Source organism: Elgaria multicarinata, chromosome 8, assembly GCF_023053635.1.
Source record: "Elgaria multicarinata webbii isolate HBS135686 ecotype San Diego chromosome 8, rElgMul1.1.pri, whole genome shotgun sequence".
Taxonomy (NCBI): domain Eukaryota; kingdom Metazoa; phylum Chordata; class Lepidosauria; order Squamata; family Anguidae; genus Elgaria; species Elgaria multicarinata.
Window position 1 is genome coordinate 93,929,150 of NC_086178.1, and position 26,063 is coordinate 93,955,212.

Below are 26,063 nucleotides of genomic sequence, written 5' to 3' on the forward strand. Positions count from 1 at the left end.
CTTGTTGAGGTAAGTTGGGGAAGGGGAAATGGAGCAACTGTGTGGAACTGCACACATACATTGTTTTTCCATGTCATGGCTTCTGGGTGAAAGTCAGGTTTAGAGGAAAACATAAACAGATCCCCTTGAACTTACATATTTTAAACCACAATCAAAACCTAAATTGGTGCTTATAGCTTGTCTAGTAAAAATCAGATTGGCACTTGCCAGTTTTGCCATGGCACAAAAAGATGGCTCCAAGACACAGATCTTAAAAATCTTCAAAAGATTCTCCTGCAAACCACATCAGGTCATAAATCAACTCTGTCCATACCTGTTTGTTGGTGGTTTGGGGGAGGGATGCCATGAAAGAGCAAATCATAAAAACCCATGTGCCTGAACTCTGGTATAGTTTTTGTTTGTTTTACTGTTCAAGCTATAGACACTCACGTAAACCTTGGATGTGATTTGGGGGGGATCCAATGTAAAAATCATGCACATTCATGAGGATCCATTTTTATTTACAACAGACTTTCTGCCTTCTTTCATGCAGTAGGTTTCCCTGGTTGTCTTATTTTTGTGAACCGCCTAGAGAGCTTCGGCTATTGGGCGGTATAAAAATGCAATAAATATCAACACTGCCACAGCAGCCATTTGTTGGTAACAGCTATAATACCCAAAATTCCAAAAAGGTTGGGGACTTTTACCCTATTGCTTCGATTCTAAGACACACTTTTTTCCTCATATAAACATCTCTAAAAATGGGGTGCATCTTAAAATCGCGGGTGTGTCTTAGGGTTTTTTTTCCGGTTGGTGGTACTGAAATCAGTGTGCGTCTTACAATCGATGGCGTCTTACAATCGAAGAAATACGGTATATACCTAAAGCCTTGCCAGCTTTTCATGAATACTACCACTTAAAAGTAGTACAGTAATACTAGTAGGAGAACAAATGTAGAATTCTACTAATTGAACTTCTTTTGGCCTGAGGCTACAAATCTGTATAGCTGCATTCCCATATTAATACCAGACTTGAAATGGCACTGCTAGTCTATTGGGGCAGGGGACGGACCACCTCAGCATACACCTGGCCTCAAATGTTGGCGAAGTCAAAACAATTTACTGCTGAGGCACTAGTTTAGAGCCTATTTTTTGTTTTAGTTCTGCTCAGGAAACCCATCCCCCACAGCATTTCTAGCCTTTCCCATTACAAACGTTCCCTATTTCTTTACAGTTCCTCCTCCCTAGGTATCAGGTGATAAGTGTTTTCCTCTCTGGAACAAAATTTGCCTCAAACGTTATTGGAATAATTGTGTACTAAAGGCTCAAAAAGTACAACGCTCTCACGCACCACTTAAGGACGGCCATTGCCAGACTATTTTGCGCCCTAGGCAAGGCGAGCTACTTGCAACCCTCCAAAAAAAAAAAGTGTGAACTTCGATTCAGCTGTTCAAGAAGCGTTTCTGAACTATTATATTTTCCTTTTATTACGTTTTTTCTTAAAACAGCTAATTTGTATAAAACGGTGACCCTTAAAGGGCAGTAGTGCGCTCCTCTGAGGTCTGCACCCTAGCCGGCCTAATGGTTGCGCCGGCCTTTCACTTAAGCAAACCCTCCTGCTATCCGTCTCTCTCAAACTGCAGTGATCACAAGGCAGACATGGTGCGGGTTTGTGAGTTAGCGTGACGAGGAGTGTGTGGTATCATGTTTTCACTGGAGTGCTCTTTCCCCCCAGAATACATGTCTCAGCGACTGCAAATACAGCAACACCGAAAATAGTTGCCTTCAAAGTGACAAAACTCTGTGAAGCAAACGACCACATTTAAGGAAAGAAAAAGAACTCCCCTCTGTGCGACAGGAGGCCACCTGGTGCCCTCCAGGTCTCGGACTACAACTCTCATAATCCCCTGACCATTGGCGATACTGGTTGTAGTCTATTGTAGTTCGAAACTTCTGGAGGCCGGGGGAGGGAGCACTAGGCTGCTGACCCTGAAGCAGCAAAGCTTCACCGGCTGCTAAGAAGACGGAGGGAAAAGAAGACCGTTTAACGCGCGCAAACGGAGCGCAGCCAGAGAAAGGAACTCCTCCTCCGGCACCTCATAGGCCAACGCGGTTGCTGCGCCTGCGCTATGGCGTCCTCCCCATTTGGAGACTTCTCCATTTGGAGAACTCGGGATGGCGGCGGGCCGGGAGAAGAGGGAATTGCTGGATGAAATGATGCTGGAAGAGCTGATGGAGAGGAGCTTCTTTGATGACCCGCCTCCGGTGGAGAGGTGCTTGCTTTAGGATGAGTTAACAAAAGCGCGCGGCATGAAGCAGCAGCTGCTCCTTCCAATCCCATTCCCCGTCTTCCCTGCCTGATTGCCGGTTTGTCACCTGTTCTTGCTAGCGCTCCCCATAGCGCATGGAAAGGGGGAGAAAGAGCATCCTCTTGTTTAAGGTTGTGGTTTCTTGGGAGCCTAGTTTTGCCGGTTTCAAGACCGCCTGTAATGGGAGGGGCGTAGCTTTGGGGCACATGCTTTACATGCAGAAGATCCCGGGTTCGACTTCCGGCTTCTGCAGGTAGGGTGAGGAAAGGGATCCCGGAGAGTCGCTGCTCCCAGTTGGGGTCGGCAATGTTCCCATGTTTCTGGGAGGACTCTCTAGTCATAATGGATAATGTTCAACCCAGCCTGTGCCCACTAATTCTTCTTTGCAAATGCTCCTTTGAGGTTGTGTCTGCTCACACACTCCGCTCGCCTGCTTGCTTGCTTTCAATCGCACAAGGAAAAGGAGCCGGAGAAAGGAGCTTCGCAGGGGCAAATGGGGGTAGGTGGACGAAGGGTTAAGACGCCCCTCTTTTGGCTGTTAATTCTCCTGTAAACGACTCTCCCTCTTGACTCCTGCACTGGTATCCTGAGGTAAATATGAGGTTTAAAAACCTGCATTTGTCTGGTAATATGTTAATCCCAGCTTCATATTCCATTTATATGCTATTGCCCGACACTCTTGAAAATAATCACCCATAAATGTAGTTTGATTTTGACATGGATGAATATAGCTACAGTTTTCTGCAGAACATGTCCTGTTTGTGGGCTTCCCAAAGGCATCTGGACGCTAAATGTTGGGCTCTTCTTATGTTCTAATTCTCCCCTTTGGAGTAGTATATATTCCTATAATGCTATTAATACCAAAGCTCATCTAGTTATTAATTTGTCTAAGTAACATACAATGTTAAATGGTTAGGTGCTCCTAGATAGTGTGTTGGCTAGAAGTGGAGAAAAGTGTTACTTCATCTTTTTGTGCTTAACATTTCTAATGTATGGTGAAACTCACGGGTTTTATCTGCAGTGATATCTGAGCTGTGCTTCCCTTTCAAAATGTGTGTGACTACTCCATTGTCCATGCATGTATTGTATATGTAACTATAATTTTAGGTTTCCAAAGAGAATCACTGGTTTCTCGGATACTGTGCTCAGCAAGGGTTTGAACAACAGATACTGTGTTTTACGAGTTCAGGAAAATGACGATGTTGAGAAACGTCTGACAATCACAGCTTCTTCTTTGCTTGAGGATACAGAGCTGTGCATCCTAAGGAATGACTGGTAATTGCAGTGTAAATAGTAGATACCTTGTATGTTGGGGAATATGTCATCTATACTTGTTACCATACCATTTCTAGCTAAGTTAAAAAGCCAAAAGCCAATTCTATGGAACAAGTATTTAAAGTTCCTAGCTGCTCCTAAGAATTTTAGGTAGGGGGCATGAAGACACTGAGTGGAAACATTGCAATAAGTAAGCAAGTGGACAATGCATCATCTCCCCCCCCCCCCGCGCACACAGTTTTTCTATGTCACTTTCTTTTTTACTTTGAATGCTTGCTTAGAAGATAGCACATTATTTACGAACTGTTCTACAGACCTTTTTTACTAATTAGCCAAGGGGGAAAAAGGGTCATCACTTTAGCAGTGGCAATCCAAATACACGTAGACTGAGGCCTTTTATCCAAAGAGCTTTTGTGTGTGTAAATAAGTTAATTGCTTTAAGAATGATATTTTGAGCTTGTTCCAACATCTGCAACTCTGCTTTTCTACCCTTCAACTCAGCTGTTCACCATAGGATTCCCTCTCGTCTCATTTTACCATCTTTCCATATATATCCTTTCTGAGCAAGGTGGATTGTAATGCCCCCCTGAAAAGACAGAATATAGCTTTCATTGGAAAGTTGACAACCTTTACTTGTTTTCCGTCATAGACTATGTACATAGAGCTGTACAGTAATAATGGATAGTTTAATTAAACAATAAAAATAAATAAACCCATGTCAGCTGTTTAATCTAGTCTATATTTCTTTCAGGATTTCTGTTCCAGTTCAGCCTGGAGATATCATTCATCTAGAAGGAGAATGCAGTTCTGGTATCTGGATAGTAGATGCAGATTCAGGATACTTAATTCTGTATCCAGATCTACTACTTTCTGGCACCAGTGTATCAAATAGCATTCGATGTATGAGGAAAGCTATATTGAGTGAAAAGTTCAGGGTAAGTGGAAAAAAACCCATTGGATATTACAAATGATTTGATTTATAGGTATTAAAGGTATTCTCAAATATGTAAATAAATCACAATTTAGTTTAGAGAAAAGCGACATAAACTCACTGGGCAGGGTCTGTCTTACTGTTTTGTATAGCACGTGTTTGTATAGGTTTTATAGGTGCATGCATAATACCTGTTATAAATAAACCTGTACTGATAGATTCTGAACCTCAAATTATTCATTTTTTTAAAAAAAAATAGTACTCTTACATCCATCATTATGACTGGTAATCAGGCAATGGAGACAATGAGTGGTTTTTATTAGCTTCATTTGTCAAGAGACTTTTTGTTGGATTTGAGAGACTTTTTGTTGGATTCAGACTTTGCAGCCATCTGTTGTGCCTTTTCAGCAGTGAGCCGTGGCTACTCTAATATTCTTAGTTTAAGATAGCACTTAGTTTAAAATAGCACTTAAAGAGATTATCCTCACAATCTTCAAATGGTAGTATATGTAGAAACCTATTATCTGACACAAATGGGTCAACAAGAGCATGTTACTCTAGTGCTCAGTGTCTGTCTTGGGGGGGTTGTCTGTCCAACGCATTGATGCTTGGGCTCCTCACTGGGTCCTTTCCCTTGCCAAACTCCGCCCCCAGGCCTGGAGACTACCAGGGACTTGAGAGGAGACACGGGGAGAGCAATCCCTCTGTTATCTCTGATCACAGATTGAAGACAAAAAGAGGATTGGGGGGACAATGGCATTGCCTGCCCCGTATCCTCTGCCCAGTGGCTGTTTTCCAAGATTGCAAAAACTCCCTCAGAGGACCTCAGAGATGTCAGAAAGGGGGAGGGCAGAGTCCAGGATACAATGTTTCCTATGGCCTCTCCAGCGTGCCTCCTTTAGACAGGCTCAGAGGAACATCTAGAGAAAAAAAGAAACAGCAGGAGCATGGAGTTACATGCGTATAAAATGCATGTTTTTATTTTTATTACCCACCCATTCACATACTCTCAGGATGGTTTACACTTAAAATAACAAACTCTAGAGAGTTTATATTCAAGTAAAAAGGACTGCCCCTTTATCTTGCAACTTAAAATGGCAAGTTTAATGAGATTATTAGGTTAGTGATTTTATTTTTCACTTTCCTTCCTTAACATTCCCTACTTACTTACAGTGCAAGTGCAAAAGCAAGGAAAACCCCGTGGGGGAGTATCTGCTTACTTACAGTGCAATCACATGCATGTTTACTCAGCAGTAAGCACTTATTTGCTCCCTAGTAAGTGTGTGTAGTAAGAGTTGGGGAGTGGGATAAGGTAACACTGTCCAACAAAGCTTCTGTAGAAACAGTGTATTTTGTAGATCGATGCACATATATTTATGTGAACAGTTTTTGGCATTTATCGGGTCGTTATTTTGTTTTACAGAGGTGTGAGTCTGGTTCACGTCCAATGCTGATAGGTACGATTCTACATGAAATCTTTCAGAAAGCAGGAACAAATTTTACGCAAGAGAAACTTCGAGAAATTGCCTCCTCAGCTGTTCATGGACCAAAGTATCTAAAAGAGCTGTAAGTGCTATAAGAGATTAAAGGCTCAATCCTATGCATGTTAAAACAGAAAAAAGTCCTAGAACACCTAGTATCCCTCCATCTAGCTATGCTGGATTGCACTCTTAAGTGAGTAGTATATATTTTTCTTAGCTTTAATGCTTAGCATAGACCAGTTCACAGAGTCGTTCAGTGATGGCAGGAATTGCTGCTGTAGTTGTCTGTACATATGAGTACTATTTGGGGATGGTTAGGACTGCGTGTGTGCAGTGCAAAAATATACCATGTGAACTTACCGTATTGTTTCAGAGTATACAAATATTCTTTGTATTATATGAATATACTTTTGTATAACCAGGTTTTCAGCAGAGCAATTCATTTACCAAGCCTTTTTCAATAGCCTCCACTACACTCAGAGATGTGCATTTCCAGAAAATTTTGAACTAGAAAATGTTCAAACGCAAATTAGGTTAATTTCCATAGGGTCATTTGCATAAGAAATGTTTCATTTTGTATTGAAAAAAATTGCAATGCAAATTAGGTTAATTTATGTAGAGGCATTTGTATAGGAAAACTTTCAGTTTTTCTCCCAGTACACTTCAAGTATTTGCCCTAAAATATTGAAGAGGAAAAATTAAAGCACACAGTGTAATTTAAATGTTATGTTATGTAGAAACTTATATTGAATTACTTGTGAAGATGTAAAAAAAATGGCATATACATCCCTTGGATTGTATAAATTTAAAGAATAACAAAGGCACTGAAAAGTGTCAACACACTAATTAATTTTAGCAACCCAAAGAAATGTGCATGATATGCTAACAGTCACTCATCTGTTTCAACACAGTTCAGTTCTCTTCCACTGAGGTTGTTAGAGTACCTTCAGTTTTGCTGTTACTATTCATTAGTTCCATTTCAATCTGAAATATATATGTATTTTAATGAAATATATGTGTGCTATTGGTAATCACCTGAAAAACATTAAGTACATCTTAGAAACTGCCAACTTTGCCTAATATTGTATTTGCAATTGGCATACATTTCTTTTTACTAATGAACTCACAAACCAGAAAATTTTCCTCAAACTTTACAATTCTACCCCACATCATTGACTACACTATAGTTGTAATGCATAATTTCTTTATTTTTTAATCTGGGAATGTCTATACATGCTTAAACGTGTGGGCAACCACATATTTTTCTTTGAGGAACATTTTATTTATTTATTTATTACATTTCTATACTGCCCAATAGCTAGAGCTCTCTGGGCGGTTCACATACAAATGATAGATATTTGTACTTTAAAGATATTTCCCATTGCCCCTTTTTTGTTCTGCTGTTTGCTCTGTAGCATCAAACTTATTTTCCTCCTTTTCCTCCTGAAGGTACCAGTTAAATCTGAAACAAAATGATATAATGCAAGAGATAGAGGAATACCTTCCATCTTTTATTAAATGGGCAGAAAATTTCATGTCCAAACACAACCAGTCTAGCCAACCTAATATGCAGCTAAAATTGTGAGTAACTGTTAACTTGACGACAGCAACAGTATGTTATTGTGGTTTTGCCAGTGCTATAGGTGTGGGTAAAGGATTTTTTTTTAAAAAAAAAAAGTTGTACAGCTTCCTATCCTAAGTTGGGTTGTGCAACTCGTTCCTTGACAAAGATTCTAGGGCACTTTAAACATCTGGTGATAGAAGAAATGCAGTGGGTTGGATCCAGATCTGCCCTTCCATCAGTGGAAGGGATTGAGATCCAGCAGACAGTCCCACCAGAGGATGGTGGGGAGACTATTTTTACCCAACTTCCTACAGCACCTTTTGCCACTTCCCACACTGTTCTGGAGGGCCTTGATCTCCTCTAGAACTGGTTTTTGGGAGTGACAGAGGGAAGAAGGAATTGGTGAAAAATCCCCTCCCCTCCTCTGCAGGAGCATTCCGTGAGTGGAGTTCCACTCACAGAAATTCTGGATCCAATCCAGTATTTCCCTCAATTCTTCACTTAGATTTTTTTTTCATTTTTCTTTCTCCCCACCTGTCAAGCTAACCATCAACCAGGTCAGAGCATTTGTACATTTATGTCTTCAATAACTTACTTTTCTCTCATCTGTACAAGATACATCTAGTCTCTATTACTTGTCAGCAGAAATTTGCCACAGACCTCACGTTCACGTCTTTTGCTGCATGTTCCACTGTTGCTTGAATCAGTTGTTAAAACACTGAATCTCAAAAGCTGCCTGAAGTAATTCAGCTGACTTGTTCTGTTACTTGGGAGTGAAATAGTTTAGGAAAAGCAAGCCCTTTAAAAGATTAAGGGTGAATCCCATGCATGTTTAGACAGGAAAAAAGTCTTACAATTCCCAGCATCCCCCAGCTAGCATGGCTGACTAGAGGAATGCTACGAGTTGTAGAACATTTTCTGTGTAAACATGCATAGGATTGCACCCTGAAGCTGGCATATACATATGAAGCTGGCGTATACCCACTTAACTGGCAATAGCTCCCATTGAACACAATGAGACTTACTTCTGAGTAGACTTATAGGATTGCATTGTAAATGGATTTTGCCCCTTCATCAAGTACTTATTTAGGGAAAGGTAGCTTTTTTGTTTTCTGAGGGAAACAATTCCAGTTAACAGGCTTTATTGTTTTCTGATAGGCCTAGAGATAAAGATGACTCCTCTTGCACTGTCAGAGTTACAGAAATCCTGGACGTTGAGGAGAACATCTGGTGTCCCAGGTTTGGCTTAAAGGGCAAGATTGACGCTACAGTTGGTGTAAGAATTCACCACAGAGCTAAAACTCATTTCAAGATAATGCCGCTGGAGCTTAAGAGTGGCAAGGAATCTAACTCTATAGAGCATCGAAGTCAGGTACTACAGTATGCAGTTGTAATAGCTTAACATTAAAGGATACCTGAAAAGCAGTAACTAGATATGTATAGAAGAGTAGCTGTGCTAGTCTCTTACAACACAGATTTGTGACAACCTCAAGAGGAACTGACTTATGCAGCTGACATGATGGATCCTCTTCCACTGACTAGAATTGAGACAGCCCCTAACTTCTTGGACAACAAACTACTGGAAGTAAAGTGGTTGGGACAAGTCTGGCTGAATACTCATTCGAGCACAACTGAAGACCTGTGTAGTCTATGGTGATGTTTCTAGTGAAGTCATCTTACCATTCTGCCAGTAGAACTGTTCTGGGGACCATCAATAGCCTGTTGTGGCTTATTTGTGAAGCATTTTGCAGATGGCCTCTGCTAGTCGCAGTTGCTTAGATGAATATCAGTTGAATCTGAAGATCTTTGGAGAGGTCTGTGCCACAGTGTGCTTACTTACCCCTTTCCCATCTTGGCTGATAACTGCTAGCTATGGGATGCTCTTTGGGATAGTCAGAATGGTGCCTAATACATCTTTCATAGAAGAGTCTGACCTGACTGATGTCAGTCACAGCTTGGTAACTTTCAAATTTGGTTACTGTAACATGCTCTGCGTGGGGATGACCTATTGGGGGGTGAATGCAGTTTTTTAAGCCTTTCTTACTAAAGTAAATTGGTGAAATTTATTCAGTTTGCTTCTTCACTTAAGCTTCCATTTTAATAGTGTTGAATATCTTTTCAGGTAGTTTTGTACTCATTGTTGTGCCAAGGAAAACGAGTTGATCCTGAAGCTGGATTTCTCCTTTACCTTAAAACTGGTAAAATGTTTCCTGTGCCTGGAAATCGTCTTGATAGGAGAGGTAATTTTTGTGCCTGCAAAAACCCCTGGATAGAGATGTATTTACAATAAAACAAGCAAAAACAAAACAAAAAACATAAAGCAACAGCAGAGTTAAATAGTAGATAAAAATAATTCAAACTACAGTAAATAGCTGTATAAACAAAACAGATCTAACTTGGCATCAAAAAAAGAGTAGGTGCCAATCGAATATCTCTGGGGAGGGCATTCCACAAAATGGGTGCTCCTACTGAAAAGGTGCTTTTGATAGCTGTCTGCCTAATCTCACTAAGCTTTTCATGTGCTTTTTTCTTATATTTTGAAATTTGAGAGAATCTGGACATTGTTTCCCCCCCTCCTTCTCTTGTAGAACTAATTAAACTAAGAAATCAGTTGGCCTTCTATTTGCTTCATAGTATATGTGAATCTGACATGGGGAAGGAGCAGACGGAGCTTGCATCTTTGCCTCCATTGATTGATGATAGTCAGGCATGTAGCTATTGCTCTCAGAAGCAGAACTGTGTGCTCTATAGCAGGTAAATCCCTTTTTTAAAGCTTGGTTTATAAGTAGCTCTTGTGCAAGTTGGCCTCAATTAATGTTAATGAAACTATGATAGGTTCAATTTCTACACCATGGTATGAATAAAACTATGCTGCCCAGAGGACTTTGGGTGGTATAAAAACATTGTAAATAAATAAATTGTAGATAGAGGTGTATTATGGTTGACTAATTCCTTCTGTACAAGTCCAAGACGATAGCTGCAATTGAGCATTTTCACAGATTGGTGCCATATTTATTTTTTTCTGCCTTTTTCCCTCCAAGGAACCCAAGGCAGCATACATAATCCTCCTACTTCCCGTTTCATCCTCACAATAACAACCCTGAGAGATAGGTTGGGCTGAGAGTCAGTGACTGGCCCAAAATCACACAGTGAGCTTCGATGGTTGAGTGGGGACTAGAACCCGGGTCTCCCGACTCCCTGTCCAACACTCTAACCACTACACTACACTGGCTCTCACTGGATTTACTGTAATGTCTGTATACTGTGTAATGTCTATATCATGCCATGTTGTGCTTGCTCTAATTTTGCAGCTATAAGCCATACTAAACAGGAATGCAGACATGACTAAATACAATAGTGATTCTGTGAAAGAACACATCAAAAGGGTAGCACAAAGTCAAAGAAAAACAACAGGATGGAATATAGTAGATTTTCAGGGGGTGAAAACTCCTAAGAATCTATCTCAAGTTAGCACAGACTTCTTTAAACTTTAACACTCTGTGAAGTTTCTTAGCATAAAAAAAGCCTTTATCATAGGCAACCTGTCACCATAATTCCAATTATAGGTAATTTTCAAGGGGGACTCATTTTGGGTTTGTTTTAGGGCTGTAGAGCACAAAAAAAATACTTTAATTTCTCCGGATATGGTTGCTGCTACTGAAAAAGAGATCCGGCATCTGAAGCCCTCTCACTTGGAGTATTTCCGTCTCTGGTATCTGATGCTAACCTTGGAGTCACAATACAAAGATGGAAAAAAGGGGCGTAGAAACATATGGATGATGCCTGCTGCAGAAAGGTAAACGGTGTTGTTTTCAATGATTTTTAGGTCATTTACTAACTTCACTTTAGATTTGGGGACACTAACGTAGTGCCCATGGGCCTCACTGTGCCCTTTGGTGCCTGCCAGGATCCCTGCCCCTCTTGATTTTTCCTTTTAGATTTTTAATTTTATTTAATTGAGAGGCTGGCATGCTGCAAAGTGAAGTGCCAGCCTTCAGCAGCAACTTTATTTCCAAGAATACCTATGGGCCCCCAAAGCCCAGAACTTTGTTTTGAAGCATGCCCAGGCACCCAGAAAATAGAGAAGGTAAGCTGGAAGCATCCTGGAGGCCCAGGAAGGAGTGGTGGAGTATCCTGGAGAACTAAAAAGAGGGGCAGGGAATAAGGGGATGTTTTTCCTGTACTCTATGTATGTGTTTCGCCTGGGCTTTTTGTGTGTGTGTTTGTAGGTGCATATTTTGCCTGTGTGTGTTTCAGCATCACCAGTATGCCTTTTTTGAAAAAGATAATTTGTTGTATGTTTGGGGAGCACATATGTGATTATATATTTGGGGCTCAGACCTCACCTCTACTTGGTACTCTGTTTTTTGTCTCTAAGCCTCATCAGTTTGTCTTCTGTGAAATGGGTACTTAGAGAAGAAAACTGGGTTTTGTATGTTTTCAAGCTTGGACGCTATCTTTGCCTTTTACTTAGGTTTTTGGGCAAGTCAGTTTTGTTTTTGACTTATTAGGCAAGCCCTCCCCCCCCCCCCCCCCGCCATAGCAAACACTTTTTGAGCATCCACATACTTTTTCAAAAAAATTAAGGTGCCTGCTGATCCGAAAAGGTTGTGGATCCTTGCTTTAGATACTGAAACTGCTGTTGTCTTATCTAAGTTTTCCATTATGTAGTAAGGGCTAAATAAATGAAACTCCTTGCAGTTTTCCCTAACCGTTAAATTATTAAGTCATATGGGCTAGCAATTGTGTACTGCAAGTTATCCAAGACTATATTCTTAATTTTTGTAGAGAGAAACATGGAGATTGTATTGGAAACATGACTAGGATGGAATGCGTACAAGAGGTGACTGATGGACACTATCTACACTGGTTCCAGCGTAAAAATAATTCTATGCCTGTAACAAACCTGATGGTGGGCGACAGAGTTGTTGTGAGTGGTGAAGACAGCACTTTGCTTGGTTTGTCTGCTGGCTACGTTCAAGAAGTCAGCAGTACTAAAATCTCCTGCTTATTGGATAGGTAATATAAAGCAAAATTGCTCAATGCTTTAGTTGTTAGGGCAATTTAATATTATAACTTTCCTGAGTCAGCAGCACAGTTCACATATCACAGCTACCTAGGATTAAAAAAAACTGGGTAGCTGTGAGTGGGTGTGCTGGCTTCTGCCTATCCCTACTAAGTTAATCAACCCAGAAACACTTTGTCCCTGGGTTGTTTATTCTGCTGTTCGAACCCAGAATTGGAGGTTGTTGGGGGAAGAACAACCCAGAGTTGTAACACATGTTTTGTTCTTGAGTTACAAATCTGGGTTGTTCTTCCTACAAACCAGCCTCCAAATTCTGGGTTCTGATGTGCTAAACAATCCAGGGATGGAGCATCCCTGGGGTTTTTTAACTCAGTGGGAGTGGGCTGTCAGGAGCCAACTCACTCCACTTTCACTGTTTTTGATCTGTGATCAAGGTCAGTGTTTTGTGTGTCCTTCATATCCAATAGAAAATCTAATCTGCTGATCTCTTTGGATACGAATGCTGCTGCTGTACTATCAGAATAAATAGTGTGGTTTTTAAAAAAATTCTTTTTAATTGATTTTTTCAATATTAAAACAATTTTGTAAACAATTTTAACACAACTTCATGGGTAAGTATAACAAACTATACATAATCTAATACATTTTGTTATGATGTTCTTCAGCATAAATAGCGTTTTTAGTATAGCATAGGCGAAAGTTGGGTCCCTGCCAACTTAAAACTTAAATTTAGAAGCTGGAAAGGGGAAGTGAGTGAGGAGAAAACAGAGGTGGAAGATGCAAGAGTAACAAAACAGTAAAGAGAGGGGAGAAATTAGAGTTGCAAGGACTGAGTATGAGCAAATACTGCTTTTATTGCAAATAAGTATTGCAGATGTGACACCAACTTGTTACATTGATCTCTTCAGTTTACAGTGACAATTGCAAATGCTTATGGTATAAATTTTCTTGCCTGCTTGCCTTATTGAAGGATAGATGTGTGGATTTTTAATCAAGGTGCTTCTTGGGCTTCACGTGGATTTCCACTAAGTTCAAAACAGGCTGTTTCACACCTGTTCAATAGTGGTAGCGTTTTGGGCTGTGTGGGTTTTTTTATTTTTGTTAGAATGTGTTTGTGTGTATGGCAGGCATGTTTTATACAGATCCACGTGCCCAGGAGCTAGCATGAGCTCTGTCTCCCTGCTGCATGTATAGAGAAGTGGGAAACTTGCACTGCCACTGTATTCAGGATGGAACAACCACTTTAGTGTATGTCTTCTGTGCAAACAATGGGGAATATGAGCTACTTGGGGTTACGGAATCTAACTGGTCATTGCTTCTCTTTCATGTATTCCAGAAACTTGTCACGTTTCCCCAAGGACACTATATTTAGCTTAGACCACGAAGAAGGAGCTTTCGGCATAGATGGACCCTTAGGAAACCTTTCTAAACTGATGGAAAATTCTCCTGCCAGGTCTGTTTACATTGATTTTATTTCCATACCTAACATTATTCCTAGAAGCACATTAATAATTTTGACTTTGTTCCTTCCTCTCTTAACCTCTCCCCTTTTTAGTGAAAAGCTTCGTAATTTAATAATAGACTTTCACAAACCACAGTTCATCCAACACTTGAGCTCTGTCCTTCCTCCAGGAGCAAAAGAGACTGTTGCAAACATTCTAAAAGGTACAATAGATACATTTTTAAAGAAGTTTAAACATGCTGATATTATTTTAGTAAGAGTCTAATTCTGTTTAGAAATTTGCATTTCTGTTTCCAAAGCAGTCTACTTCAGTAAATTAATGTGTTCCTGCTTAATGGTTCAGTTACAAAACCTTGTGACTTGAATATATATGAGGGCTTTGGGTCCTATTGAAATATTAAAAAATCATGATGACTTGATCAGTTGTTCAAACTGTATAAATACTTATTTTGCTGAACAGAGCAGGAAGTACTGTTCATACAGTCTTATTCCCAAATAGTTTAAGGCATATAATCCCATCTCACAACAAACCTGTGAAGTAGGTTAGTATTATTTGTGCCTTACAAATTGAAGTGCTTTGACTGAGTGTGACTTTGTCCAAAACCTATTCAGTGAGTCAGGGTAGAGATTAGAATTTGGTCCACAGGCTGGAAGAGGTTCCTCACCCCTGGACTACATCCATCAAATATAGGCTTCAAAGTTCATTGACCACACCTTTTAAACCCAGACTTGCAAATAGAACTCACCTGTGGCAAATAAAAATTGCCTCTAGTCAACTAGGCAGGGGAACTTTTGTAAACTAGGAGCAACTTCTTTCAGGTAGGCAGTGTGCCACACATGACTAACAAAAGGTATGTATGGGCAGTCCCATTAGCAAAAGGTTTGTGGACTAGTATCTTTTGTGGATTTACTTGCAATGTTTTAAATCTGGACAATTTAACTCTGAAGATCAGCAGAGACTTCTCTTAAAGCCCGTACTGCTAGAACTAAGCTTTAGCAGAGGCATTTCCAACTTTTTGAATGGGGAAAATCTGCGTAAAAGCCAGGAAACCACCAAATGTTTCGTGATTGGGGAAGGGGCGTGGCCATTTGGAGAACCCTGGAGGGTTGTATTTGACTCCTGGGCCTGAGGTTCCCCACCCCTGATGTAGTGGAAAACCTTGGGGGCTCACAAGTAGAGTATGGGGGGCTCACAAGTAGAGTATGAAGTTGGTGACCATCCCTGGTTACTTTTCCCCACATCTGTTGTTTGGGTAGAAGTCCTATGCACACTGATTTGGAAAAAGCTTTGTTGAACTCAATGGGATTAGCTGAATAAAAATGTGTAGGATCAGGTTGCACGAAGTGTACTGCCTCCGTACATGGAGTTAAAACTAATTAGGGATTTTAATCTTAAAATTTTGATATGGTGAAATGAATATGTTTAAAATGAAGAATGAATTTACAGGGTTAATGAAAGTTTTCTTTGTTTCATATCCCAAAGGCTTGAATAAACCTCAGAAACAAGCAATGAAACAAGTTCTCCTTTCAAAGGATTACACGCTCATTGTTGGTATGCCTGGAACAGGAAAGACCACTACGATATGTGCTCTGGTAAGGTCTGATATAATAGTGAATAAGAATATAGTAAGACTATGTATTTCATACTGCATTGGCAATTGTCAGATGATTTGAATGAGGATCTTGTCAGTAGGTCAGGACATATGTCTCTGTTATTTTTTTCAAAAATATAAATAACGCTGTGGTAATAATTCTTTAGTCTATATGTTAAAATTTCTCTGCTTTAGTTTGTGAGTTTGAGAAAGTTGTTTAATATGAAAATTCACTTCTACCTCTAACGTTTGGAAAACGTTTGATTTGGAGACTAGTATATCTTATAACGTTTCAGAAGTGCAGTGCTTACTCTATAGTCTATATAAATACTTTGTTTTATAGATATAATGAAATTTGATAAAAAATGTATAGCCAGATTCTCCCTCACCTGACCCACAATGAAGGTTTATAAACACGTTTTCTAGAACATTGGCTGTCGTTAGAACCACTATATGTATTATGTAACATGGAGAAGTTCACTATGGAGTTTCATGTTGAACACGCTCTCCCATAAAAAAGTGATTTTTTTTTAAAAAAAGGTAAGATGTATTACTTCAAGAGCAAAAGAGCTAATATAGGTTAAATAGCAATCTAAATGACCTAAGCCCATACTCACATTCAAGTGTTTCTCCATAGTCTTCTCATATAACAACTCTGAGCATGACACTGCATAGTGCATGCTAACAATCTTTTTTTTTAATATGGGGAAAAGGAAGAGGGGTTACTTTAAAATATGTGCAAGTAATCCTCATTGAAATAACTACATAGAAGGAATGTTTGAAAAGTCCTGAACATGCTCATGAATTTCATGCATGTAGACCTTAAGGTTGCAGACTTTGTGCCTGGTTCAAAATTACTGTACCTTCAAAAATGTAAAGTATAAGAAGTTTCTTAAAAACCATTGTGTGCAAGTAATTCTATGTTTAATGTAGATATTGTTCATAATACTGATTGGGGAAAGGGATGCTCGGAAGAGAGAATGTTTGAAAATTTCAGATCTATACTCAGAATTTCCACCAGTGTAGTTTATATGAGTTCCCCCTCTGCCATACAGACATACATACAAGAAATGTGTGGGGAGAGCCACACAGACTAGCCCTGCCCTTCCCATTGCTGGGGGTAGGGGGGAACCATAAGGAAATACAGATTAATGCCTCCTTCCTTCCCTTGTCTTCTTTCCCATACCTTAGGTCCGGATACTTTATGCTTGTGGATTCAGTGTTCTCTTAACTAGCTTTACTCATACTGCAGTTGACAACATCCTTCTGAAATTAGCAAGGTTCAAAGTAGGCTTTTTGCGGCTGGGTAGAGCTCAGAAGGTTCATCCAGACATAAAGAAGTATACAGAAGAAGAAATCTGCAAATCCAAATGTATTAAAACTGTAGCTCAGTTGGAGGAACTGTATCATAATCAGGTAAGGAAAAAATGGCTTCTAGGGCTCTAGAGGTGTCAAAATACATTTCAAAGATGAATATATAGCAGGAAGTTTATGCCTGTCAACCATTCATTTAGTGACTGGGTTCAGACATCACAACTCATGACCACTTAAATAAGCCACAATAGATTATTTAACCCATTGTGGCTTATTGTGTCACCTGGCAGGAATTTTTTTAACCCACAATGGTTTATTTGGCCAGATTAACCCACTCTGATAACCCTTGGTCTGTAGTAGGCATTATTTAAGCCATTGTGAGTTATTATTTCATCTTGTGGTTCACCGTGGGTTATTTTTGCTGGCAAGAGTGGTTCGGATTGCTGCTACTTTGCTCCTCCAGGGCTTTGGGAACATGTTAAAAGCCACTGAGGCAGCAGTCTCCTGATCCTTCAAACTTCCAAGGGTTTATTTGTGCCACCCTCATTTTGTTGCACCCAGGATATTCCCTGCTCTTGGTATAATTTTACAGGGTTATGATGGTGCATCTGGTGCCTTCTGACTAGGAGAGGCTGAGTGTCAAGTTTGATCCCAATCTTGCAAACATCCATGGGTTTATTTGTGCTCCCCCGTTTTTGGTGTACCTGGGATTTTCACTCCTTTCTGAGTACTGGTGCTGGGTTTTGATGGTACATTGGGTGTCTCCTGTCTAGGGGAGGCTGTGCATGAAGTTTTGTCCTCGTCCTGCAAACTTCCAGAGCCTTACAGCCTTGTCTGGATGATGCTGGAAGTGCTGAATTAAGGCCCTGTACTTTACCCACCCAATGTTGTCAATGGTGAAAGAGCCCCACTGCTCAAGCGGGAGGACTGCAGCGGGACAGGTAGCAAAGTGATGGCTCAGATTAGGTGCAGTACCTTAATAAACTGCTCACAATAGCTTATCAGCCTGCTCGTGTGGTGGGGCATAGTGGGCTATTTAAAAACTATGCTACTGTGAGTAGCTTATTTTAAAGTGGTGTCCGAATGTGGGCAGTGTCATATTTTCACAATACTTATGGTTTGTTTATGAGGCCTGACCAAATTTTAATCAAAGTATGATAAAATGTTTGACCTTAAAAGTTTTACTTGCATGGGAAACAACATTCAAGTTGTTATATGAGATATGTTTTATCTCTTTTGAATATAATATGTAAATATACATAATTGTACATGGGGTCTGTAATTGGGAAACCTTTACCACTAGATGGTGCTAACTTTATTGTAAAGCCTACTCACTTATAAGGTGGATTAGTTTGTGAGACAACATACACTTTTGGCCTTGGAATGATCTATGGAGAACAGAGTTGCCTGGAGAAGATGGAAGTTGGCCTTTCTGAAGTAGACATTCTTCAATATGAAAAGCACACCTCGGCCATCAGATGTCACCAAAAATAATTTATAGGCAAAAGGTCATTTCATTTTAAAAATCCTTATCTTGACTTAATATTTAAATCTCAATGGGAGAACAAATGCATGGATGGTGAGCAAGACCTTACCTTTCAGAGTTTTGTGATCAGCTCCCCTTCTGCCCACCTCCACCCCCCATTTACTTAAAGGTTTATATACTGCTTCATCCTGAATTCTCAGGGCAGGCAGCTATAAAACTGCATATAGAGTCAAAGTCTTTCATTGTTTATATTTACAGTTCTAAATGGAAAACATTCTCTCATACTGAAATTATAGTTAACAAAACACAAGATTTATTGTTTATATTGAAATAATAATTTTCATCATTTTTCAGCCAGTTGTTGCAACCACATGCATGGGGATAAACCATCCAATTTTCACCCGTAAACAGTTTGACTTCTGCATAGTTGATGAGGCTTCTCAGATTAGTCAGCCCATCTGTCTGGGTCCACTTTTCTATTCACTTCGGTTTGTGCTTGTGGGAGATCATCAGCAGTTACCTCCGCTTGTGCAAAATGCAGAAGCAAGGTAAGACAGCATGCTGCTGACAGAGTAATTTATATAATATATTAGCAAAGTCTTCTGCAAGCAACTGACTAACCTTTTCTAACAGGGGACTTGGGATGAGTGAAAGTTTATTCAAGAGACTGGAACAAAACAAGGATGCTGTTGTGCAGTTAACTGTACAGTACCGAATGAACAGGTATATGAAACTGTAACCTTTGTTTAATTACTACCCAAAGTAAGTGTTCAAATCTGACATTGCTTTGTTTTTTTAAAAAATCCTTTAGTAAAATTATGTCGCTGAGTAATAAGCTGGTATACGATGGCAAACTGGAGTGTGGCTCTGAGAGGGTGTCCAAAGCTGTACTTGACTTGCCAAATTTAAAAGACTTGAAACTGGAGCAGAAGGACTCCTCAGAAATATGGCTAAAGGAAACACTTGATCCAAACAACCCGGTTTGTTTCCTTAATACAGAAAAGGTAGGTTTTACTTAATACAGAAATGAAGATTTTACTTTCTTTCTTTTGAAAACAGTTCTATTTCTGTTTTGTTCTATTCATTAGGAATTTGAAGGTGAAATGCTTTGAAAACACCATATTCCAACATTATTAATTTCTATTATTAGTGTAGTCTTTGTCCTCTTTGGCTTATATAAGCAACTTATCAACATGCAGTTCTTAAATATAAGTTAACCCAGTACATCTTTTTCTAACCTAGCAAACAAAATGGAATTTGCATCATTACGGATTTTTATAGTATGATATTTGTCTTCGGTATAGGTTCCAGCACCAGAACAGGCAGAAAAAGGAGGAATAAGTAATGTGATAGAAGCCAGGCTAGTACTCTTCCTGACAACCATGTTTATAAAGGTATCTATCTATCTTGCATCTGTTTGGAAGGAAGATTTTTTTAAATGGTGTAATCAGTCCTGAAAACAGATCTGCTCTTGACAATTAAACCTTGAATAGGTATTCACGTTCATACTCTTGTCAAAAGAAGAGGTATGCTTTTCTGAGAAAACTGTTTCTGGAGCATCCACTCAAGAGCTAAAATAGTGGTTCTCCTGTATTGCTTTCCTCTTTTCTCCCTCTATATCCCCGACCCCCCACACTGACATTTTTAAAGCAAGGACTTGCAAATGGAATGGTACGAACTCCACACCTCACTCCCTTACAAAAAACTTGTCTACAAACTATACAAAAAAGTACTGTCCCTTCTGAATTACTAACTTCCGCCTCTAAAAATTGCAAGCCTTTTTGAAAGAGGAGCTCTAGTGTCCATACTCATTTTAATTCTTTTTGAGGGGCTTCTTCTAACACTTGTGAAAGACTTCTTGTGGGGCATCCTGAACTTTCAGCATTATGCCCTTGTAATAGCTGGCAGTATGAGATACCTCTCACCATTTAGGAGAAAGCATTTTCTATACTCCAATAAAAAAATAAATGTTATTCAATTTTTTTAATGATACACTTCTATCTTAGAAGAACAAAAATATTTATTTTGTTGATGGTTACAGATATTTTTATGGTTAAGCTTCCATGCCATAAGAATTTGGTTTTTGTTCTTTATGTTATTATTTATTTATTTATTTATTTTATTACATTTATATACCGCCCCCCAGCCGAAGCTCTCTGGGCAGTTATCTTGATCATGTTTCTTTTTTTGATAAGCACTCTTGACTGGCTTTCTTTTCTTTATAAGATTCAGTTTAAGCTACTACTCTGCCTTTTGAGGGTGCAATTCTGGGAATGTTTAGGTAGGAAAAGCTTGGCTGGAGAACACTAGGAATTGTAGGACTTTTCTATCTAAACATGCATAGGACTGCACCCTTAACCTTTCTCTTTTTCCTTATTTGCTCCCAAATTAGCTGGACTATGCCTTTATTTTCTTCTTAGCTAATGCTCTGCTTACTTTCTTATCTTCAATCTTCTGTCATCTCCTGCATCCTGCTTTTTCTGAAATTTGTCCTCATTGCCTTCCTTCCCTTTCTTTTCCACTTTCCTCATGATGTTGTCTTTTTAGATGGTAAAGCTTGTGGTCAAGGTCTGTTCTTTGATATACTGTACCTATGTCTCAGATTTCGAGAAAATAGTTGCTTTCGTTTTTGTGGAATTGCTGAGAATGCCTACTGAGACTAGTGCTAAGATCTCCAAAAAAGGGATAAAATGTATCTTATTTTATAAAGACTAGCAAACTAAACTGAAAATGGTATATAAGACAAGACATAATTAAGAATGTGGAGATGTGAATAAAAAAGGGGTAAATGTATTAAAGGAGTTATTTAAAAAACCTTAAAATGGATAAATCACTAGGGTTGGATGGATATACAGCAATATTCTATAAACATTTTCAAGAAATATTAAATCCATATCTAGTCAGAATATTCAATGACATAATGAAAGAGATGCCTCTTCCAGGGACTTGGAAACGCTCAAAAATGATGATGATACTCAAACCTTCCAAGGACCCATCTTGTATTGAGTCATATAGACCAATAACCTTGTTACATTTAGACTAAAATTTTTACTGCTATTTTGGCTAATTGTCTGAAGAAGATTATTAGCAAGTATATTCACCCAGACCGAACAAGTTTTATTCCCTGTCATCAAATCTCAGACCCTATTTGGAAATGATTAAATATATTATATCATTCCAAGTTATATAAATCACTTCTAACAGTAATGACCTTGGATATATTCAAGGCTTTGATTGCATGGAATGACTGTATTTGTTAGAAGTTTTGAATAAGATGAAATTTGAACTGAATCCGGGACTATGAGTTAACGGCGAGTTATGAACAATCCATGGGTTGTTGTTGGGTTGTGAACTGTGGGTTGTTCAAACCATGGGCTGTCATTACATCTCAACCCATAATCATGGATTGTTTGTGAGTTATTTTGTCAGGCTACAGAGGTGGGTCTTTGGTGTCACAAAGGGTCCTGGGATACAGCCATTGAGGGGGATGGAAAAAACAACCCATGTTGTGTTTGATTGTCTGGCAGTCAATTCGTGGGTTAACACATGGTCTGTCGTTATATGTGAACAAGGTCACTGTTGCCCTGTTCAGACGACATGCTAAGCCACAATGGTTAAGCATTTTGAGTTAAACATTATTTATTTCTTAATCATGGTGGCTACATAACCACAATTTAAACACACTAACAATTTGCTGCAAAAAGGTTAGCGTTCTAACCATGTCTTAGCGTGTTGTCTGAACATGCCTTGTATTTGTTGGCTGGTGTGGGTTTAAATATTTGTGCAAATCAGAGTTAGGCTAAACAAATTCTGGTGTAGTGTTATGTGCCAACCAGGCCCACGTGTCCCTTTGTTCCTAATCTTCTAGGAATGTTTCATAACAATGAGATAGTTCACAACTGTGAGCCTAATTTAGCACAAAGTGCAAATTTCATTTTGTATTTTTGTTCTCATTTGTTTGACATGGTTAAGACCTACATATCTAGTGTTTGTGGCATACCAATTTCCTAGAGTTTCTTGATCGAGAATACCCTAAAGTGACTTCTCTGTTAGAATTAATTATTAAATGTTTGGGCCTTATTTTTTAGGCTGGCTGCAAGCCATCAGATATTGGAGTCATATCTCCATACAGACATCAGTTAAAGATAATCACTGACTTGATGACAAGCTCATACATTGATAAGGTAGAAGTAAATACTGTGGACAAGTACCAAGGAAGAGACAAAAGTATCATCATAGTGTCCTTTGTAAGGAATAACATTGATGGAAATGTGAGTAGAATTTATTTTGGAATTATTGAGCCTGTTTAGATGACACGCTAAGCCATGGTGGTAAAGCATTTTGAGTTAAACATGTGAACCATGATGTAGCGTGTCACCCAAACCATTTCTAACCGTGGTGGCTACATAATCAAGGTTTAAAACACTCTAACCATTTGCTGCAAAAGGCTTCTTGTCCTAACCATGGCTTAGCGTTTTATCTGAACAGGCCCATTGAGTAATTCAGCAACCACTATTTGAAACTGAGGGTAGCTCCCCCCCGCCCCCCAAAAGAAGTCCGGTCTGAATCCTATTGTGGGTAGGCACAATCCCTGGGTATGCCTGACTGTTCTTGTTGCTTTTTTATAATGTTAAAGATACACCACCAGGATTCCACCCCCCCCCCCCACCTCTTTTGCTCTACACTTGTAGGGTTGCTTTACATGCTGGCTTAATGTGTGGTGGGCAGGAGCTGTGGTTGCTGAGACCCCACTACCCCCCATCAGTACATATGTGGGGGGTGTCTGTATGACCACCCCTGACAGATACATTGCTGTTCCTTTTATTGGTGCATGGTGCAATGGAAAATGCAACTCATTACTTTCTTATCTCCAGCTATGCTTAACTATATTATTTGAAATATAAAACTAAATAATTTTACTTAGCTACAAAATCTTAAAATCAACTATTTTTCTTCTGATAGCTTGGAGAACTTCTGAAGGACTGGAGACGTCTTAATGTTGCTGTTACAAGAGCGAAACATAAATTAATTATGGTGGGGTCTGTGCCATCCCTATGTCTCTATCCTCCTCTAGAGAAGTTACTTTGCTATTTGAAGACGGAAGCTATGATATCCTTTTTCTGTACAACTTTTGCCTATATGTGATTGCTTGCCTCGATTCCTAATTATTTCCAGACTTGATAGGTAGTGAGTTTCTGTTTGGATCATATACTATATTGACTGAAATCTGTCAGGTTCCCGTTTCATCTGGCAGTCATATGTACTGGCCAACTGACATGGGACATCCACATCAGTGAGACTTCTTTTATTGAGGGAAAAGCTTAACAGTTACACACGTCAGAAATACTGATTGATGAGCTGATGCTTTAGGCTCCCAGATAACGTACCATCAAAATGCTACTCACTACAATAACAACCTGGTTTCCCAGTTGCCATCTCAACGGTTCCAAACCCAACCAAGTGGGAGGGAAAGATTCCTGGTACGATACGATCCTTCAGACAATCACAATGGGAAATCCTTGAAAGGCTTGACAAACCATCTCAAGGGAGCTAGTCCAAACGCTGCCATACGCTGGTAACTCAGGGAACATGGCCAAAACCTAAACAAGATCACGGGTTGGGTAAAAATCTCAGGCAGAAGAACTCTCGTGCTTTTGCTTTAGCACTGGGAACTCCCTGTCACCTGTCTCTACAGAGGAAAAAGTCCAACAATAAAAATGAACCCCAGTCTACACTTACACTCAGTGGTTGATGAACAAACACACACAATCCACAGCAAAAATGAGCTCAAGTCTGAAAAGCCTCACATCACTTTTGATGGCACAGTCCTTATAATCCAAAGTCCAAATAGAATAGAGTCCATGTGCAGAGTGCTTTCAAAGTCCCAAACGGTGATGGATCCAAACGGAGGGGTTTGGGGCCATGAGTCAAAAGATGATTCTCGCAAAGGCTCCTTGCCTTTGCTCCAGCTTACACAGGGTGGTGTGGGCATGTTCAAAGCCACTTGACAGACGACTCTGGCCCATAAGTCATGCCCCTGCAAAACAGGGCGGCACCACTCAGCCCACCAAGGTGATGTACAAACTGAGTGACTAACTCAACAAGCCCCCCTTTCTAAACACTTATCAGTTTCCCAGAGAAGTCTTACAGCCTCGAGGCTGAGAGGTGGTGGTGAAGCTGCTCCCTTCCACTCTGTCTTTTGAGAACTCTGACAGAGATAAGTTTGCACAGATTCTGACATTCCAAACTAGTTCTAATAAACTTAACTATAGCCAGCAAGGCCTTGCTAAGACCTATACATGACAAATACGTCTCTTTCCATATGTTTGAATGGTATGGATAATCCATACTTAAGGCAAGTGGAGGGGGCACCATCCCAAAGTGAGGAATGCTGTCCATGAAACTCAGAGAATAGAAATTCACAGTAAGAATGTTTCTGTTGTATATTCTCCCCTATCACATGTACTGTAAAAAGCATTTTCCTTAATGTCTCTTACATTTTCAGTATTCCATTAGGGTCATATGAAAGTGTCTTTCATTGTAACCTCCTATGACGAGACGTCAAGGGAAAAATCTTCATTCATGTGCTGCGAAACTGTCAATTACACTTGAAGGTGCTATGTTGTCAAATATATTTAATTTCAGTCTGTTTTTGTACAGATGGATAACTCCTTATGTAGTTCTTTTAAAAGCTGGCCATTTTAAAACCGGAACACGTCTGTCTTTTGAAGGTTTTAAATGGTTGCTTTTATTCTATTCTTGTGAATGGGGTTTTTCTATGTCATCTAGCTTAAGTGGAACTCTTTGGAGTCCCATTGATAGTGATGGTATGTGGTGGATGAGGCTTCAGGATATGCTTAATTCTCTCAGTGGGAGATCAGTGGAATTTCTAAGTGCTCAATCATGGCTAGATTGTGCCCCCTAGCAGGTAAGGGATAAGATCTTCAGTAAGGATTAAAAATTGGATGTTCTGTTCTGTCTTTCATCTGTCACTTTTGTTTGAATGGCAATAATTATAGGGCACAACTCTATGCATGTTTAGATAGGGGGGAAATCTTACAGTTCCCAGCATTTTCCAGGCAGGCTGGAGAATGCTGTAAGTTGAAGTTGTTTGTTCTTCTGTCAAAACATGTATAGGATTGTGCTCTTAAGGATACTGAATTTAATATGTGCGTAGTCTTACAACTTGATGAAGGTTCTTATCTTAATGTTAAAATTTCACACATGAATACCAAATTTTAGGAAGGTTTTCTCCCTGTTTGCCATTCAATAAACTTTCCTGATTTCCCCCTCTCAAACTTGTTCTTTTTTCTAAAGTGTCAAAACAAAAAAATAACCCCTAAATTGAGATGACAAATTGATCATTTCCTTCTTCCATGTTGATTTATCCTCCTTGCTTAAATGTTTATATACGCAACTCTATTAAGAGTGGCTTGTTTTTATTAAGAAAGAACTTCCAAAATGGTTTTCCTTTTGTAATGCCATAGCTTGACCAAATTATCTGGGGAGACAGAATTGCAAATTCCAAATTTTATATATATTCTAGTCACCTATTGCTATCTTAATTTAAATCAGTGTAGAGTTTCATTTTTCTATATTTTATTTCTGAAAAATAAAAAACAATACCTCAGGCTTGATACTTTTA

The 26,063-nt window shown here is 39.4% G+C and overlaps 1 protein-coding gene across 1 annotated transcript; it reads left to right on the plus strand.

Moving 5' to 3' along the window:
• The first annotated feature begins 2,153 nt into the window (after positions 1-2,153).
• Positions 2,154-23,563, plus strand: DNA2 (DNA replication helicase/nuclease 2). Its single transcript, XM_063133290.1, has 20 exons — positions 2,154-2,251; positions 3,395-3,562; positions 4,314-4,497; positions 5,917-6,059; positions 7,424-7,555; positions 8,697-8,910; positions 9,661-9,778; positions 10,127-10,292; positions 11,143-11,334; positions 12,327-12,557; positions 13,901-14,017; positions 14,120-14,229; positions 15,510-15,619; positions 16,810-17,034; positions 18,773-18,966; positions 19,052-19,141; positions 19,230-19,422; positions 19,723-19,812; positions 22,507-22,689; positions 23,381-23,563. Exons 1-20 carry the CDS (start codon positions 2,154-2,156, stop codon positions 23,561-23,563), a joined length of 3,141 nt encoding a protein of 1,046 aa, XP_062989360.1.
• Positions 23,564-26,063: the final 2,500 nt, after the last annotated feature.

Coding starts and splice junctions, on each gene's coding strand:
- DNA2 (XM_063133290.1), top strand. CDS start 2,154: ATGGCGGCGGGCCGGGAGAAGAGGGAATTGCTGGATGAAATGATGCTG. Junction 6,060..7,423: donor CCAAAGTATCTAAAAGAGCT/GTAAGTGCTATA, acceptor TTCCTCCTGAAG/GTACCAGTTAAATCTGAAAC. Junction 8,911..9,660: donor CTATAGAGCATCGAAGTCAG/GTACTACAGTAT, acceptor ATATCTTTTCAG/GTAGTTTTGTACTCATTGTT.